This window comes from Lissotriton vulgaris, chromosome 9 (assembly GCF_964263255.1).
Source record: "Lissotriton vulgaris chromosome 9, aLisVul1.2, whole genome shotgun sequence".
Taxonomy (NCBI): domain Eukaryota; kingdom Metazoa; phylum Chordata; class Amphibia; order Caudata; family Salamandridae; genus Lissotriton; species Lissotriton vulgaris.
The window spans coordinates 361,758,964-361,778,409 of record NC_141697.1 but is presented as its reverse complement, the minus strand read 5'-3'; the positions used below and the strand labels follow the sequence as shown (position 1 = coordinate 361,778,409).

Sequence of the window (19,446 nt, the reverse complement as noted above, 5' to 3'; positions counted from 1 at the left end):
TTGTACTTTACTTCCATGCACTTGCGAGATGGCCCTCCTGCCTATCAATTTATCATTGATTTAGTCACTAGGTAGCGTGTATGAATCACTCCCAAAGGAACATCTTGACGCTACCCTGCACGAGATAAGGAGAAAAGCTAAAATAGCCAGGTCTTAAGCCCCTTCTTGAAGGAAGGGAAGTCGGGACAGGAGCAAAGACCAAAAGGAAGTTTGTTCCAGTGGGTATTTAAAGTACAAAACAAAGCACGTATGCAGTTCCTAAGAAGGGGAAGAAAGAAGAGGTTCATAACAAAAATGAGGGCGGTGTGATCCTAAAGTGCCAAACGAGAGGGAGGATGGGGAATCCTTCCTTTCGGATTGAGTTCCCTCACACACCCAGCCCGCTGGGTGTCATGCTTCATCATAGGGCATGCTCCTCGTCGGGTCAGCCTTGCAATACCCGACGGGCACCCTATGCAGGGGCTCTTTGGCGGAAATCTTTTATTCCTTGCCGTTTGGTGCAGTGGGGGTATGGGGTCTGGAAAGTGTAGAAGTGCAGAAGTGTAGGTCAAGTAGATCTTGTGAGTTAAAACAGGGAATTTGAGGAGTCAGGAGGAATAATTGTAATGATCCTGCCTTCCACCCTGATTAAAAGAGGTGAAGTGGCGACTCTGCAATAATGTTGCAGATTGTTGCGCTCCATTATATACGGTCAACATGTTTCTTGCCTATTAGTTGGTGTATATGGCGGTAATTCTTCAGGACCTAGTGTTTGTATGTGTCTACACTAAAGGGAAGGTGGTACTGTGGTGTATTAGCCTAGTTTTACCATCAAGATGCACCTGAGTGGTTTAGTACCAGTTGATGCAGTGGCCAATCTATAAAATCTTCATGATCGGCCCCATCGATTCATGGCATGGAATAGACATGTGAAAGTAACAAGGTTGTGTTGCGCTAATTAAGCGGAAGACCTACCCAACCATGCCTGATCCGGGAGGTCACCTCCCGGATCAGGCATGGTGGGGTGTCAATTTCATGCCATGAATCGATGGGGCAGATCATGAATATTTTATAGATCGCCGCTTCTGAGATTAATTTTGGTGTGGTTAGAATTTTTTTTTACATGTCTTTTGACTGGGAAGGTTTTCCTCTTGGCACACTTATAGGCCACTTGACAACTGTATATTCTCTTAAGGCTTTACTTGGTGTGTTGGCTGTATAATTACCAGGTGTAATGCATTTTTTAACAGGGCTGACCTCATTAGTTTAACATGCCTCACTGAGATTTAAATTTGCTTTTTGCTTTTATCTCGTGAACAGCTGTTCTGAAACCCTTACGATGAAGGCTCTCTTCCTTATCCCCATCACCTTGTATAGTGTTTGTGTGAACAGAAGGCCATTCCTGTTCCCCTCTTAGTTCACTAGATTATTCCCAGGCAAGTTGGTCTTTTGGATGTAGACTTATTTTCTGCCTAAGGTTGTTTCACTATTTCTTTGAGGTCAATCTTTCTCTTTCCTCCTCTACATCCATCCAAGTGTGGCTTCATAGCTTGCATCTGCAGCAGACTCTGAGCTTCTACACCAATTGAACCAGTGAAGACTGCATCGATGTCGAGCTGTACCTTGCCTTTTCAGAGCACTAGAAAGGGGAAAAAGTTCTGAAGAGGATTGTTTCACCAGAGAGTTCTTTGCATCAAATTGGCCAAGGAGGAGTCACCAGAGGGCGTCAGCGCAAGGGCTGCTTCCTCTGATTTACAGGGGTGTTCATGTTCTGAACTTTATCTGGGATGTTACATAGGCTTTTGTCCACACCTTCTGTGTAACGTACTGTCCTGTCTGTTAGTTCTGCAGGGAAAGTTATTTTGTAGGACTTTTTGGTTCCACTTTTCAAAAGGTGATGAAACTGCAGGTAGTAGTATTCATAAATGAATGCATGATGTGGATTTATAAAGCACGCTGCTACTCGGAGAATTGTCCCGGCTCCGAAGACTACAATTCAGAAAAGGGGGTGGTGATGAACAGTGTTAAACAGAACACTCATACCCAGTCAACAGATCAGGGCTTGATCCATCACCGTTTTTTAGCTCACTGCACCATCCCAGCTAAGAACCTGGCTATATGCAAATTAGTCTGTCCCTGGCCCAGTGCATCATGGGAACAGGGCAGACCAAACTACCAAGCCAATTCTTACACTGGGAAGGAAACAAGCTTCCGGGGACCGGTTTCTGGCATTACAGCCGTCTTCGGCCCGGCTTGCTTGAATCCTGATGGTGCAATGAGCAAGGGACTCACATCTGAGTATACCCTTCCACGCTTATGGTGGACAAAACGATTCAGAAAAGGGGGTGGTGATGGACAGAGTATCTGAATTAAGCAGAACACTCATACCCAGTCAACAGATCAGGGCTTGATACATCACCGTTTTTTAGCTCACTGCACCATCCCAGCTCAGAACCTGGCTATATGCAAATTAGTCTGTCCCTGGCCCAGTGCATCATGGGAACAGGGCAGACCAAACTTCCAAGCCAATTCTTACACTGGGAAGGAAACAAGCTTCCGGGGACCGGTTTCTGGCATTACAGCCGTCTTCGGCCCGGCTTGCTTGAATCCTGATGGTGCAATGAGCAAGGGACTCACATCTGAGTATACCCTTCCACGCTTATGGTGGACAAAACGATTCAGAAAAGGGGGTGGTGATGGACAGAGTATCTGAATTAAACAGAACACTCATACCCAGTCAACAGATCAGGGCTTGATCCATCACCGTTTTTTAGCTCACTGCACCATCCCAGCTCAGAACCTGGCTATATGCAAATTAGGCTGTCCCTGGCCCAGTGCATCATGGGAACAGGGCAGACCAAACTACCAAGCCAATTCTTACACTGGGAAGGAAACAAGCTTCCGGGGACCGGTTTCTGGCATTACAGCCGTCTTCGGCCCGGCTTGCTTGAATCCTGATAGTGCAATGAGCAAGGGACTCACATCTGAGTATACCCTTCCACGCTTATGGTGGACAAAATGATTCAGAAAAGGGGGTGGTGATGGACAGAGTATCTGAATTAAACAGAACACTCATACCCAGTCAACAGATCAGGGCTTGATCCATCACTGTTTTTTAGCTCACTGCACCATCCCAGCTCAGAACCTGGCTATATGCAAATTAGTCTGTCCCTGGCCCAGTGCATCATGGGAACAGGGCAGACCAAACTACCAAGCCAATTCTTACACTGGGAAGGAAACAAGCTTCCGGGGACCGGTTTCTGGCATTACAGCCGTCTTCGGCCCGGCTTGCTTGAATCCTGATGGTGCAATGAGCAAGGGACTCGTATCTGAGTATACCCTTCCACGCTTATGGTGGACAAAACGATTCAGAAAAGGGGGTGGTGATGGACAGAGTATCTGAATTAAACGGAACACTCATACCCAGTCAACAGATCAGGGCTTGATCCATCACCGTAGACGGCTGAAATGCCAGAAACCGGTCCCTGGTAGCTTGTCTCCTTTCTGGTGAAGAATTGGCTTGGTAGTTTAGTCTGCCCTGTTCCCATGATGCACTGGGCCAGGGACAGACTGATTTGCATATAGCCAGGTTCTGAGCTGGGATGGTGCAGTGAGATAAATAACAGTGATGGATCAAGCCCTGATCTTTGGACTGGGTAAGAGTGGTCTGCTTAATTCAGACACTCTGTTCATCACCACCCCCTTTTCTGAATCGTTTTTGGCCACTATAGGTGTGGCAGGGTATACTCAGAATGAGTCCCTTTCTCACTGCACCATCAGGATTCAAGCAAGCCGGGCCGAAGACGGCTGAAATGCCAGAAACCGGTCCCCGGTAGCTTGTCTCCTTTCTGGTGAAGAATTGGCTTGGTAGTTTAGTCTGCCCTGTTCCCATGATGCACTGGGCCAGGGACAGACTGATTTGCATATAGCCAGGTTCTGAGCTGGGATGGTGCAGTGAGATAAATAACGGTGATGGATCAAGCCCTGATCTTTGGACTGGGTAAGAGTGGTCTGCTTAATTCAGACACTCTGTTCATCACCACCCCCTTTTCTGAATCGTTTTTGGCCACTATAGGTGTGGCAGGGTATACTCAGACATGAGTCCCTTTCTCACTGCACCATCAGGATTCAAGCAAGCCGGGCCGAAGACGGCTGAAATGCCAGAAACCGGTCCCCGGTAGCTTGTCTCCTTTCTGGTGAAGAATTGGCTCGGTAGTTTAGTCTGCCCTGTTCCCATGATGCACTGGGCCAGGGACAGACTGATTTGCATATAGCCAGGTTCTGAGCTGGGATGGTGCAGTGAGATAAATAACAGTGATGGATCAAGCCCTGATCTTTGGACTGGGTAAGAGTGGTCTGCTTAATTCAGACACTCTGTTCATCACCACCCCCTTTTCTGATCCGAAGACTACAAGGCAAGGAGAGCAGCGGCGCCACCCAGCTGAGATGAAAATGGTGGATTTTAAGAGCCTTGCGGAAGGACAGCTCCACAAAAGTCATGCGAAGACAAAGGGCAACCAATTCCATGCACTACTGGCTAACACCGTGAAGGAGGGGTCTCCATGTTTCAAAGAAGAAGAATACATTACCTTTTGTAACATTGACTCTACCTGCAGATTTCTCACTGCCTGCCTCCCATTTCTGAGTGATCCTACAGATTGTTGCTAAAGTCCCTGTTGCCTAGCAGTCTTTAACTCGATCCAGTCTACATCTCTGAGGGAATGTGAAAGAATACAGAAACTAACATCAGTTCAGACTAGAGCTGCAGTGCACTAGTTGGCAGCCCTAGGAGCTGTTGCAAAGTTTCTGGAACTAATATTTTACCAGAGAAGATTGAAAAGGTAAGTAGTCTGAAGTCAGCCGGAGTACCTTCCAGAGCAAACGTTCCTCAAAGTAAGCAGCTTTATAAATGCCTCATATGTACTTCGCTGTAAAGTGGGCAGTATTGTGTTTGCAGGAGAGTGCCACCATGCACTGCTCCTCTGATATGCACTGAAGTATACAAAAAAGGATAAATGAAATACTTGAATTAATCTCAGCCACTGGTAATTACTAGGGCTGCATCCCACTCCATTGTTATTTTGCACACCATGCCATCTCAATTAGGACACAGTGACATGCTAACCAGTCTTGACCCTTGTCCATTGAGAACAGTCCAACCCAAACTGCCGGGCCAAGTTCACCCTGAATCTGAATATAAGCAACCTAGGATCGGTTTTGTATGCTTCACACTGATCTGTTCCTTGGTACCAATCGCAGCACATTTTCAACATGTATAAAAATACTCCTGTTGATTATGATTTACATTACTTCTCCTTATATATAATTTGCACATTTACCAAAGTAATGATCCCAGTCACTTACATCACCACATATGAACTACCTTTTTTGACAAAAATTTAATTTGACTTTAGTCTCATATTTGTTTGAAATTTCTCAAGTAATGTACTCTTGTTATTTAGCACTATTATGTTACTTGATGAAAACATTGAGGTTCCAGTTCACAAAAAGAGCTTTGTCTTTCAACTTGCTCTTAGATTACGCAATTGTCCCTTAAGTGACTTATTTTGGGAGCATTGACTCACTTTCCTTTCACAGGGGACTGTCTCTTTAAACAGTGTCAAGTGTATGGAATCCATTAACCGCTTCGCCGCGGCGGCTTTTCCCGCTGTGCGCGGCATTTTTAAAAATCCCGCGTAACGTGACAAAGCCAGCTCGTCATCCGCGCAGCGCAGGTAACGCCCATGACGAGCTGGCTTTGTCATCCGCGGGGAAGGGGTTAATGAATGTGCATTAAATACCCCAATATACGTCCGAGAAATTCACACAACTTCAAATTAAGTTTAGAAATCCTTTCTATGCTCAATTAAAAAAAAAAGATTCCTAACATTCCTAGTCTTCCTCCACCCTCAGCAACCCCATGTGAAGATGATTAGTGCTCTTCCCCACACTGTCTGCAGCTTTTATGTCTTGTGACGTACGTAAAGGGAGTGCACTTAAAATGTATGTGAATATCAAAAGAAAATTAAATTTGAGTGTCTGTGTACCACAATTATATGGGATTTCCCTAACTACTCTCATAATGAACTCTTGTGGACACCACAATTGAAAATGAAGATGAAAATTAAAAGTGCTTAACATACTTTTTTGTTGTTGCTGTAAACAAGCTATAACTTACATTCCTTTTAATGTGTGTAAGTCATTCCTAGGTGAAAAATGATTGTTTGTGAATGAGACCCTAATTATTTTACTGTTCCCAGACAGAAGATAGTATGATGGCAAATGGCAAGATAGAAGAAGATTACGACGATGAAGACGATGAAGACCAAGACCTAATGTGGAGGCCACCAAAAGAAGAAGCTGAATTTGATGAAGATCTACTGGAATATGATCAGGAGCATATTAAGTTCATTGATAATATGCTAATGGGATCGGGAGCATTTGTAAAGAAAATTCCTATTACTCCCTTTTCAACCACCACTGATAGTAGCTGTGGATGGAAAATGCCTAAAACCGCACCCATTAGTAATGCACATATTTTATCTGAATTTGATGATTTTGACTACAGTTCTTGGGATGCCATGTGCTATTTAGATCCTAGCAAAGCTGTTGAGGAGGATGATTTTGTGGTAGGCTTCTGGAATCCATCTGAAGAAAATTGTGGCATTGACACAGGAAAGCAGTCAATATCATATGACCTTCATACAGAGCAGTGTATAGCTGATAAAAGTATTGCAGACTGTGTGGAAGCCCTGCTTGGCTGCTACCTTACCAGTTGTGGCGAGAGAGCTGCCCAGCTGTTCCTTTGTTCCTTGGGCCTAAAGGTGCTCCCAGTCATTAAAAAGAATACTGAGGAGAAAGCTTTATTTACCAGAGAAACATTCAATAGGCAACAAAAGAAGCTTACGGAACACTGTGCTGCCAGCTCTGTGACATTTACAGAGACCTCTGTTCGTAAAAATGTGGAATACGGTTGTTTAGAGATACCACCAAGATGTATGTTTGAACATCCAGATGCAGAAAAAACATTAAATCATCTGATTTCTGGATTTGAAAACTTTGAAAAGAAAATTAGCTACAGTTTCAAAAATAAAGCCTACCTTCTTCAGGCATTTACACATGCCTCCTACCACTACAATACTGTCACTGGTAAGTCATTGTGTAGTATAGCATTGAATACATAAATAATGTGTGGTTCTTTTTGTCAGTATTTCATTTTAAAAACACATAAAATTGGACTGCAGGTTTGTACCCATTTTTTTTCCTTTAAATTATTTTTTCTGTTAAATGTAAACATTAAGGCAAGAGATCAAATGTTACTTTCACTTCATTGTGAAAACTAGCTCATCATAAATATAATGGCTCTCCAATGAGGGAAGCTATTCTGTTATTGTGTGATGTCCGTGACTTCCTTTCAGGCCTGCCACATTCATCTTGGGTAATGTTTGAGTCACGAGTAGCAGCCCACCAGTTTCCATTTCCCAGAACCCCAGTCACAGTGTAAATTAAGTTGCAAACCCAAGACCTCGTAGCTCTAGGACCCAACACCAATGTATGCAGAGGTTAATAATTTAGCTTAGCAGTGGGTAAAAAGGGCTTCCTATTCTAATGTCTAATGAAAAACTGCAGCTGTAAATGGCAGGTGTACTTTGAGGCAATAGCAGTCAATCATGCTACTTTAACACTAGTTGTATGCTGGAGCTGCCAATACCTCAGTTGTGTTGGGATGGAAAGCCTCTATACAGTTTCTATGCAGCATTAATCAGGTGACATCATGCAGATGGATGCAACGTGATTGCACGTGTAGTATTTCAGTAGGGCTTCCATAGTGTGCAGCGTGTACTCTTGAATGTTTGTTGCTGAAAATAGCAGAAAATAATTCCCAGGTCAAGTATGTAGTGATCCACAACTGAAAATAGTGGCAGAATATGGCAGAGGAGCTGGTGTAGCCACAGCTCAAACACCATCAACTGGACTGCTTCAGCTTTAGCTGCATGCATCGCTAAAACAATTGCTTCTCAGAGAGCCACATATTCTATGCTCCTTTCCACCTCACTTGTCGGCTAAAGGCTCACCAGCCACCACAACACATGGAGGGTCAGGCCTTTGCAGCAGCTGAGCGATCATCTTGGTGGGATTTCACGGGTGGGAACTTTGACCCTTGGTAAGCACCAAGTTATACAAGATGAACACCAGAGGGATTAAAACCAGTTAACTGTGGCTATCACTCAAGTCTTGAGCTCTGAATTCCAGCAATTTAGTACAGGTAAATAGTGAGGATAGTAATTTCGCAGGATTTCCTGTGTGCAGATTCAGATGAATCCACTTGAACTTTCCCCCATTATCTTTTCTTTGTCACTTATAGTGAGTTGGTTAGTCTTTGCTCAAGTTATTCAACATTAGTAGCAGTCTGTAAAGAAATGTTTCCATCTAGCACGTGTGTTGAAAATGTCCTTTCTGATGCCAAAAGTCATCAGGAAGTTAAGTCTCATGCGTAAAAGCTTTATCGGAAGGTAGACCATCATTATGCGAGAATTTACTCTGTTGAAGTTGTTAATCATCCTCTAGAAAGGAAATAGCTCTCCTTTTACTTGAGGAAGTGTCCTCATTAGCGCTGATTGGGAGACAACATGTTTTCCTCTGTTTCCTTCAGTTCTGCTGAGTCCTATCAATTTCAGAAAATTAAGAAAGTACAGAAGTTATTTTTATCGCCCACAATGGGAGTGGGTTGAATGTGGCATGTATTGTAAAGCAGCCCGTGCTATGACCATTTTAAGAGGCTCACTTTTGAGAGGGTGGGTTACTCCAATTGGAATCTGTCAACTCAAGTGCTTGATGTGAAGCCAACGTTTTTCCCTTTTTTGTATCCTTTATCAGTCTTTTCTCTTTTTTTTTTAAGCGCAGCAACTTAACAGAAAACCATACATAAATCATCTGAGATATATACATACATGGCAATACAAAAAATCGGTAAAGAGACACAAATCAAAAGAACAGAAAAAACAAAGCTAAAGCAACAATAATAACCCCGAATAGCATTATCTGAAAGAGACACATTAGTGATAGATTCCTTACCTTGGAATATCCCCAGGCGTCAGACTGGATCTGGAAAATGAAGCGTAACAATACCCCTGCGCGCCGACAGGCGTTGTCCGCGGCTCCGCATCCGTCGTTAGCGCCGGAATGACGTCGTCGGAGTACTTAGACGCCGCCCATGCGCGCTGACGTCAGTTCTTCTTTTTTCCACGCCAGCTAACGCAGATCCGGAGAAGCTCTACCCCTTAGTCTTTTTTTACTAAACTTTTTGATCTTTTTGATCATTTCTCAACTCGAGTCTTTGACTTCTACGGTGCCGGTAGGGATGCCCAGGTTTAAACCCTGTTCCAGGTGCGACCCACTGATGTCGGTTACCGACCCCCATCGCCGGTGCCTCAAGTGTTTAGGCCTCGACCACGACTACCACACCTACTCCGACTGCCGGGCCCTGACGTCTAAAGCTAGGCGAGAGCGGTCTCGTAAGCGACTGGAGCTCCGGCAGTCGGCCCGCGTCGCTCCAGGTCCCGGTCCCATGGGAGGTCGAGGGACGGGTCGCGGGGTCGGAGCCCTCGCAGCTCCCGGAGTGGTCATCAGTCGTCAGGATCCAAGTCCTCAGGTAAGAGGCATAAGGTCGGAGAGACATCATCGTTCCTCCGATCCACCCAGATGCTCGCACGATGCGGCCGGTGGTTCCGGTGACACCACCCACGCGGCTCTGCCGGAGTCGCAGTCGTCTCCGCCTGCCCCACACCTTCGGGTCCCTGGGCAAGACACGACGCCTGAGGAGATCGAGCGGTACCTCATGGCCTTGAGGTCCCTCCCTCCTCAGCCGGGTTTCGAGGCTCCTCCGGGCCCAACGGACCCGGATGGAGGGCCTAGCAGGTCGGGTGCTTCGGCTCCGACGCCGTCGGGTGCTTCGTCCCCGCGCCGCAGGCCCTCTCTGGATCTGCTTCCAGATCCGGGTCGTCGCCGGTTGACCTCACCACCTCGCCGACGCCGGCCCTACGGGTGTCGCCCCCGGCGCCTGCTATGGGCGCCGCCCCCGATCCTACCCCCGGTCTGGTATTTGGAGATTTCTATTTCCATGAAAAGGACCCATCTGTTGAACCTGTACTACATGAGATGGGTGACGAGGGTGATTGGGAGGGGTCTGAGGACCCTCTGGCACGGGAGTGCCAGTCACCACAGGACTGGACATATGAGCTTGGGGAGGCCAGTGGCATTGACACTTCACCAGACACTGGATTTGTCTCCACTCCGACCGTGGCTACGGAGGAGGGGGCTGCTTATAGTGTAGTGTTGACACGGGCAGCCAAGGCCTTAAACCTTGAGCTCCCTGTTGTGGCGTGAGGACTAACTCCTCACAGAGGTCCTTAAACCGCAGGCAAGCTCCAGTGAGCCTCTGCTGCCGTTTAATGAGGCCTTGTGTGACGTTCTTGTGGGCACTTGGTCCAAGCCAGCCACAGGTCCGCCTGTGGATAGGAACGTGGCCAGACGCTACCGCCTGGCCCCGGGCGACCCTTGCTTTTTGTCCACCCACCCCACCCCCGAGAGCCTGGTCATCCAGGCCTCCACTTCCCAGACCGCATTCCTGACTGCTCCACCCGATCGGGAATCCAAGAGGTATGAGCATTTCGGGAAGAAGGTGTTCTCGTCCCTCAGTTTGGGGCTGCGGTAAGTTAATACCGCATGCCTCTTGGGCTGCTATACCCACACCCTGTGGGACGCGGTTGCGGACGTGCTGCCACAATGTCCGGAGCAGGTCCGGGCAAAACTCACCCAAACCCTTGCGGAGGGTCGAGATGCAGCGCGGTATTCCATCCGGTGTGGGCTGGATACCACGGACTCACTGGGCAGGGCGATGGAAACGACAGTGGCGGTTCGACGCCACGCCTGGTTGAGGTCAGCCAACTTTTCGGCCAATGTCCAGGCCACTCTTCTGGACATGCTGTTTGATGGCCGTCGCCTCTTTGGCAACAAGGCAGACCATGCGCTTGAGCGATTTAAGGACGCCCGGGCTATGGCCAAGTCCTTGGGCCTCTCGGCCCCTCGCCAGCAAACGGGTGCCTTTCGCTCCTTTCGTGGCCAAGGAAGGGGCGCCCCCACACGTGCTGCCAGCGACGCGCCGTAGAATGTCTAACAGCGCGGTGGCGGCCGTGGAATTCGCTGTGGCGGCGGTCCGGGACAACGGCGGGCCAGTCCACACCTTCCCCCGCAGCACCTGCCTTAAAACCCTCCTAGTCCGTGCTTTCAGGCCCATGTGACGCCAGTGGGGGGCAGGGTTCGCCACCACCTCTTCCACTGGCGCACTGTCACATCGGACAAGTGGGTGCTGCAAATCGTCTGCAGGGGCTACTCCCTCCACTTCGAGGCGACTCCTCCAGCCATGCCACCGCAATTCCACTGCTTGTCGGGGGATCACTTGCAACTTCTGCAAGAGAAAGTCACGGCCCTCTTGGCCAAGGGGGTCATCAAGCGCGTTGCTGGGCCAGATGTAGGGTGTGGTTGTTACTCCCACTACTTTCTGGTACCCAAGAAGGGCAAAGGGGGCCTACGCCCTATCTTGGACCTACGGAACGTCAACGGCTTCCTCCGGAAGGAGAAGTTCAAGATGCTGACTCTGGCTCAGGTCTTAGCTGCCCTGGACCCAGGAGACTGGATGGTAGCGTTGGACTTGCAGGACGCCTATTTTCACATCACCGTCCTGCCGGCCCATCGGCGTTACCTCAGGTTCACGGTAGGCCATGAGCACTATCAATTTACCGTGCTCCCCTTCGGCCTTACCAGCGCCCCACGGGGGTTCACCAAAGTGATGTCGGTGGTTGCAGCCCATCTGCGCAGGTTAGGGGTTTCAGTCTTTCCCTACCTCGACGACTGGTTATTGAAGGCGGGCTCGCCCCAGACAGTAGTCGGCCACCTGCAGACTACGGCCGATCTCCTGCATCTGCTGGGGTTCTCCATCCACGTGCCGAAGTCACACCTGTGTCCCTCTCAGAAGCTTCTCTTCATCGGAGCGGTTCTGGACTCTGCGCAGTTTCGGGTTTATCCACCCGAACAGCGGGTTCGGGATATTCAGGCTCTGATTCCGATCTTTCAGCCTTTATCCCGGGTCTCGGTCAGGTTGACGCTGCGGCTTCTGGGGCTGATGGCCTCCTGCATCCTTCTGGTGCATCACGCCCGGTGGCGGATACGGACTCTGCAGTGGGACCTGAAGTTTCAGTGGGCCCAGAATCAGGGCAGCTTGTCCGACCATGTCTTGATCTCGGAGGGCACTGCAAAACAGCTGCAGTGGTGGCTCACGGACCGCGATTGGGTCAATGGCAGATCCCTCTCCCTACCCCACCCGGAGCACGTAGTTGTGACGGACGCATCCCTCCTGGGTTGGGGAGACCACATGGGAGAGGCGGAGATCAGAGGTCTCTGGTCTCCGGCGGAGTCCCAGCTCCACATCAACCTTCTGGAGCTGCGGGCGATCTGACTTGCACTGAAGGCATTCCTCCCCTCTGTCCGGGGGAGTGTAGTGCAGGTGTTCACGGACAACACCACCGCCATGTGGTACTGCAACAAACAGGGCGGGGTGGGGTCGTGGACCCTATGCCAGGAGGCTCTGCGCCTCTGGCAATGGCTGGAACATCAGGGCGTGACCCTGGTGGTTCAACACCTGGCAGGTTCCCTGAACGCCAGGGCGGACGACTCATCCGTCGGTGCATGATGGATCACGAATGGCATCTGAACTCGGACATGGGGCAAGGCCTCTTTCAGCAGTGGGGAGAGCCTTGGTTAGATCTATTTGCCACAGAAGAGAACGCGCAATGTCATCAGTTCTGCGCGTTGAAGTTTCCAAGGCGGCACTCGCTCGGAGGCGCTTTTAGTCGCGAGGGGAGTTGCGGTCTATTGTACGCCTTTCCGCCTATACCCCTTCTGCCCAGAGTGCTGAAGATCAGGCGCGACCGGGCCCAGGTTATCCTTGTGGCTCCGGACTGGGCACGAAGATACTGGTATCTCGAGCTACTCAGCATGTCAGTCGATCCCCCGATTCGTCTGCCTCTTCGGGAGGACCTTCTGTCGCAGCAGCAGGGGACGGTCCTCCACCCGAACCTGTCTAGTCTCCACCTACAAGCTTGGATATTGAGCGGCGACAGTTGAGGCCATTTGACTTGCCTCCCGAAGTCTGTAATGTCATTCTGGGAGCCAGGCGTCCCTCCACAAAGTCAGTATATACGTCTGCAGGTGGAACAGATTTGTGGCATGGTGCACAGCAAAGGCTGTGGATCCACTCTCTGCACCCCTTTCTGAGGTTCTCCTTTTCCTTCTTTATCTTGCCCAGTAGGGCTCTGCTCTGGGCGCTATAGAGGGCTACCTTTCTGCCCTTTCTGCCTTCTTAAGGCTACCTGATCAGCCCTCCTTGTTCAAGTCCCCGATTGTAAATAGGTTTCTGAAGGGCATCACACACATGTGCCCTCCTGTTCCTTTTGTGATGCCCCAGTGGGACTTGAATCTTGTACTTACCTACCTAATGTGTGCTCCCTTTGAGCCGCTCCATAACTGTCCTCTCTGTCTTCTTACCTTGAAGACTGCTTTCCTGGTTGCCATCACCTCTGCCAGGAGAGTGAGTGAGCTCCAGGCTTTTTCTTCTACACCTCCTTTCCTCTCTGTTCATCCGGACAAGGTTGTGTTGCCGACGAGACCTTCGTTCCTGCCCAAGGTTGTCATGGCCTTCCACATCGGGCAGTCCATTACCTTGCCCCACCTTCTTTCCGCCTCCGCATGCCTCGGAAGAGAGGCTCCACCGTCTTGACCCAAAACGTACGCTCTCTTACTATCTGGATCGCACACGCCAGTTCCGGGTGGATGACCAACTCTTTGTTGGTTACGTGGGCGCTAAGAAGGGAAAGGCGGTGCACAAGCGGACCATCTCGCTGTGGATCATCTTGTGTATCCAGGCGTGCTACTCCTTGGCAAAGAAGGAACCCCCTGTGGGACTACGGGCTCATTCTACTCGGGCCACGGCGACTACCACTGCCCTGCGCCGAGGAGTGCCCTTGCAGGGTATTTGCCAGGCAGCCACGTGGGCCTCGCTGCACACGTTTACAAGACATTATTGCCTGGACAGCCAAGTCCGGAGGGATGGCTTCTTTGGCCGTTCTGTCCTCCAGGACTTTCTGGTGTGATTATTGGTTCGCATACCCACCACCGGGGTTGGTATTGCTGGGGTATCTATTCTAAGGTAAGGAATCTATCACTAACGTGTCTCTTTCAGATGCACAAGTTACTACTTGTGTAACGATATATCTGTAAGAGACATTAGTTAGTGATAGATTCCTTACCGACCCACCCATCCTCCCCGTTCTGCGAACCGATATCTAGGGTTAAGGTCATCCCTCTTCAGGGCCCTAGTTTCATGGCACCAGTGTTGGTTCTATCATGGCTCTGCGTATCTGGCACGGAAAAGCTGTGTATCAGAACTGACGTCCGTGCGCATGGGCGGCGTCTAAGTACGCCGACGTCATTCCGGCGCGAACGACGCCGACGACGGACGCGTAGCCGCGGACGACGCCTGCCGCCGCGCAGGGGTATTGCTACGCCAAATTTTCCGGATCCAGTCTGACGCCTGGGGATATTCTAAGGTAAGGAATTTATCACTAACTAATGTCTCTTACAGATATATCGTTACACAAGTAGTAACTTGTGCTACAGCAGTAAACCTTGATATTTCACGGTTTTTCCCATGATGGTGCTTCACTATCTTATTCTTGGCAATGTTAAATTTACCTTGGTGCAGTATGTGTGTTAAAAAAGATGGAGGGCGTGCCTCTGTTTTACTAGTATTGCCTTTTTTTGAGGCATCTGTTAAGCTGAAATGGTCCCTTCTCCTCTCCCACATAAACCATTTCAGCTTATCCTGATTTCATAGTTTGTTACTGACATTTGATTTGGTGATGTTTTTCTACACATTCACTTTTACCTCTTTTAAAGTCATACCCTTTTTAGGTCTCGCCTGGCATTAGCAGTGCGCATTCGCTGCTCTCGCCATGCGAGGGCCTTTTGGATGGACAAAAAGATATGCACCCGGATGCACAGAAGATGTGCACGAGCACAAAGCCCGCATGGCGGCGTGCATTCGCTTTCCCTCCCTCCCCCCGTTGGGCCCCTTCTCCTTCCATTGTGTGCCACTGTGTGCATAGTAGGGTAAGGCACGCTAAATGTTGACTCACAAACTTGCAGTAGAAGTATGCACCCAAAAAAGCCTCCCCTGCGGCTACCAATGCAGTCTCCTCACAGCTAAAGCATGGCTGTGTGCACCCCTTTCCTGCGTAACGCACTGACATCCCCTGCACACAGCACTCATTCCTAACAACCTGCGTGGTGGCTACCCCTCTGCACGCAGCGCCCATCTGCAACTAGCATGCCGCACGCGTACCCACACTTTCAAGCCGTCACCCCACACACAGTACAGAGTTGCAGCAGGCGCACGCACTGCAAGACCGGTACCCCCTGAACCCACCCCCTCCCCTTGAATAGAGATCATGCAGTTCCAGGACCTGTGCCTCTGAGTCGGATGAGCTGTTCTGGTTCGCCTTGGACTAGTGCACCAGCGAGGACTTCACGTTGGCGAGGTCCCGCTCGGCCAACAAGTCCTCTGAGGTATTCTCCTCCTGCTCGCCCTCGTCCTTGAACGAGATAATCTCATTGTTGGCCTCCAGGTCATCGCCACGCCACCTTTCAGCTGCAGCATTCTTCCCCGGGGCAGCCTGGCAACGAGCCCAGCAGCCACCCGGAAAAGCAAAAGAGCCCTCCAAAAAATACCCCAAAAGGGGCAAACTTTCCCCCTCGTTGCCCCTTGGCTTATTTTTGCAACAACCCCCTACCCCCCCCCCCCCCCCCCCCCCCCCCCCACTTTGAGCTGCTGTTGCAAATCGTGTGCAAAAAAAAGTTGTTGAAGTTTCTGTCAGGGGGTGCAGGGAGGACTTCCCCTTTTCTTCTTGGTTTCTGTGGAGGGGGTGTCTTGTTTGCTGCTTTCTCTCGCTCTCCAGAATCTGTTCAGAAGCTTGACCACCACCACCACCCAAAGAACGCAATTAAACTTAAAGGGGGTGCACAAAAACAACCCACCCCCTAAAAAAACAACCTCCAGCTGAGAAATAAATAAAAAGCTGTAAAAGATAGAGAGCTGTGGCCGCCTGGATTGACTGAGTTATAGTTGGAACTGAGATTTTTTTCCTCCCAGTTCAAAGGTAGGTTTCTGATTGACAGAAAGGGAAAGAAGAGGAAGGGGGGAGGAAAAAGGAGAGTGCAGATCTGAAAGAGGGAGAAAGCATACATTCACACACAGAAGTGAGAGGGGGTGGGAGCCTGGATAGTGAAGCAAGTAAGGAGTGGTCGCTTAGAGGGAGAGAGGGGAGGGGGGGGGAAAGTTTAATGAGATTCAGAAGGGAAAGGGAGGGGTTTGCACGTCCTGATGCTTGCATACATAAAACAAGCATTAAAAATGCAATAGGTCTCGCCTTTCATTAAGTTAAAGCCATTTGCTTTGCTATACAATACCATTAGCGAAGCAAATGGCTTTAACTTCATCAAAGGTGAGACCTAATGCATGTTTAATGCTTGTTTGGGTGGCCCTCACTTCTGTCCAAAGGGTTATCAAAGGATTAGCAATATAAGTTGTTGTGTTGATCACACTTTTTAAAATGTTCTCCTTGAACAAAGTCCCTCTTCGGCTGAACTTACGAGCCTGCCTAACAGTATTGCAAAATGTGCGTGTTTCAGATACCTATAATGCTGGTGTGCTATTTATCACTTAATATCTCCAAGATGGAGGAGAGATTACACAAGATGGACCCAAACTTAGTTTTAATTTGTGTCCTGCAATAAGTGATTTTTATAGTGCTTTTTAGGGGATTGCTGGCCAGAATAATTTAAAAGTGGTCTCCAAATGAGAGAGAGAGAAAAACTCTGTTTATTTAGACCTTGGTCTTTTAACAAAATCGAATAAAATTCAGAACACTATACAAAACCAATTATTAGCAAGACAATGCACAACTTTTAAAATCTAACAGTTTCTTCTATACACTCTACCTAGCTACTTCTATACAAAAATACATTTCATCAATATTCAAATTTAATTTTTTTTTAAAACATATAAAAACCTTCTATACATTCTAAAAAAAAAACTAGACCTTATAAGACTTTTAAAATAATAGCAAGTTCTTTACATTCTACATAATTCCTTTGCCGTAAAAATATTAAGACCCTTTGAGCTTGCGTCACCTCTTTTATCCTTTGACTTTTACTAGATATAATGTAAAGGGAGGTTCCTCACTGTGCTTCATTGATCTTTTCCCTAGCCAGTTGATTAACCCCTTTCAGATAGTAACCAAGTGCAATTGCTATTTCTAGGTGTTCCATTCTTAACAGTATATTAATTGCTTGGGCTCTCAATGTTATGTCATATTTTATAAATAAAGGTCGCAAAAACCGTTTCCTCACTTTCACACACATGAGGCAATTGAGTAATATGTGCATTATTTCACACTTAGTTCCCAAACCACACTTGCATTTACCATCAGGGTGCATCATTTCTACCATAACTCTCCCCTCCAATCGCCAGGGGATGATGCTGATTCTCATTTTTAAGATATCCCACCTGAATCCATAATTCGGCAGGTCTTCTAGGTAAGGATACCCTGCATCGGCTTCCCATGCTTCTATCATGTTTTGTACCAATTTTTTATTTCTTAAGTATTCTAGGTCCTGTGTTTTGGAATGTTCCCTTCCTTGTGCTCTAAGTGCACTTTCTGTAAAGTCTACATCTAAGGGATTTTGAGTTACACCCACGTTTAGGCAACAAATTATCTCCTTTTTTTTCCTTTTTTGCCTCAGTTGCCCATTTTAGGCTACTATGTCGGATTTCCTCGCTGCACCTATGTGAGACCTTTTGGGCTTCCCACTGGGATTGGCGTTTCCAGAATCTTGCCACCACCATTTTGGCCTGGGTATTCCACCCTATCATTCCTGTTTCAAGTCTTATTGCCTGTAACATTGCTGACTTTGGCAAGGATGAAGCATTTTTAAAGCCTTACCTTCCTCCTGATTGCTTTTTTATTATCTGTGCCGGGAGGTTATCTGGGCCTGCCGCTCTTGTTAGATTCAAGCTCTTTATCGTTTTTCTAACCTCAGTGACTGAAAAATCGAGTTTCATATCTACTACCAGACCGCTCCAGTCTGTGTACAGATTCTCTTACCGATCTGTTCTTGGGCTATACAAGTCCTGTAAGTATTCCTCCCAAGCAGCTTCTTCCACTATACAATTCATTGCCCCTGGCTGGCACTCTGCTGCTGAATGCACTAATTTCCATAACTGGCGTAGGTTCCTTGTTTCAATCGCCTCAAGAAGCTTTAACCAACAACCTTCTTTAAATTCTCTTTTTACCCTCCTAGTTAACATATTGTACTCTCGTTTTAGGGCCACTAAAGCGTTTCCACTCTCCTGATCCCTGTTCCGGACATTACGGTGTGCCATTCTCCTGACTTCTCTTTTCTTCTTCTGACATTTCCCCATCTTTCTATTACTCACTTTAGTTTTATTTTTTCCCCCATTTCCATCTTTCAGTCCCTTACTGAGTATTTGGACCACCTCCTCGATTTTTCTCACATACCAATCAAGAGTTTGGCCACTAACCGTCTCCACATCTACATTTTGTTGTAACTTCCAGCCAGTTAATTTCCCCATCTTTCTATTACTCTAGTATTCTTTTTTCCCCCATTTCCATCTTTCAGTCCCTTACTGAGTATTTGGACCACCTCCTCGATTTTTCTTACGTACAATCAAGAGTTTGGCCACTAACTGTCTCCAAATCTAGATTTTGTTGTAACTTTATTAATCTTGAGACATATTCTTCCTTTAGCCTAGCTGTGCAACGTCTGGGATAATCCATCTGTTGTCTCCCAGCCACCTTGGGCTGTACTATGGGATTATTGCTGTCTAGGTTCTTCTGGATTTTCAGGCTCTTGGGTGGAGGCACAGATTTTATCTGCCATTTTGGTGTTTTTTTCTTTGATATACTTATATGGTGGTCGGGTCCCTTTGTATCCTTTCCCCTCGTACCACCTTCCTTTTCCACCCCTGGTCCCTCCTCAGTGGTTTGCCTCATTTTCCTTGCTGTTTTTTTACCTGCGCCTCTTACTCTACTTGTTTGCCCACGTCTAGTTTGCTCTACTCGCGTTATTATCCTCATTTTGATATATATATACCTGATGACTCTCTTTAGATTGTTTATCATTTTGGGACTGGCCATTCCCCCAAGTATCCGGGTCTGGGTTTGGTGTTTTATCTACCACCTTTGGCGTGTGTTCACTTCCTATAGGAGGTTCATTACATTCCCCCTGTGCCTGTATTTGTGGCTCACGGTCAGGGATTTGTCTTACCATATC

At 47.9% G+C, this 19,446-nt stretch overlaps 1 protein-coding gene across 1 annotated transcript in view; it reads left to right on the top strand.

Moving 5' to 3' along the window:
- DICER1 (dicer 1, ribonuclease III) overlaps positions 1–19,446 on the top strand; it is a 521,797-nt gene that overhangs the window by 471,378 nt on the left and 30,973 nt on the right. Inside the window, exon 24 of the mRNA XM_086937733.1 lies at positions 6,240–7,128. Within this exon, the coding sequence (XP_086793859.1) occupies positions 6,240–7,128 (889 nt within the window). The remainder of the gene's footprint in view (positions 1–6,239; positions 7,129–19,446) is intronic.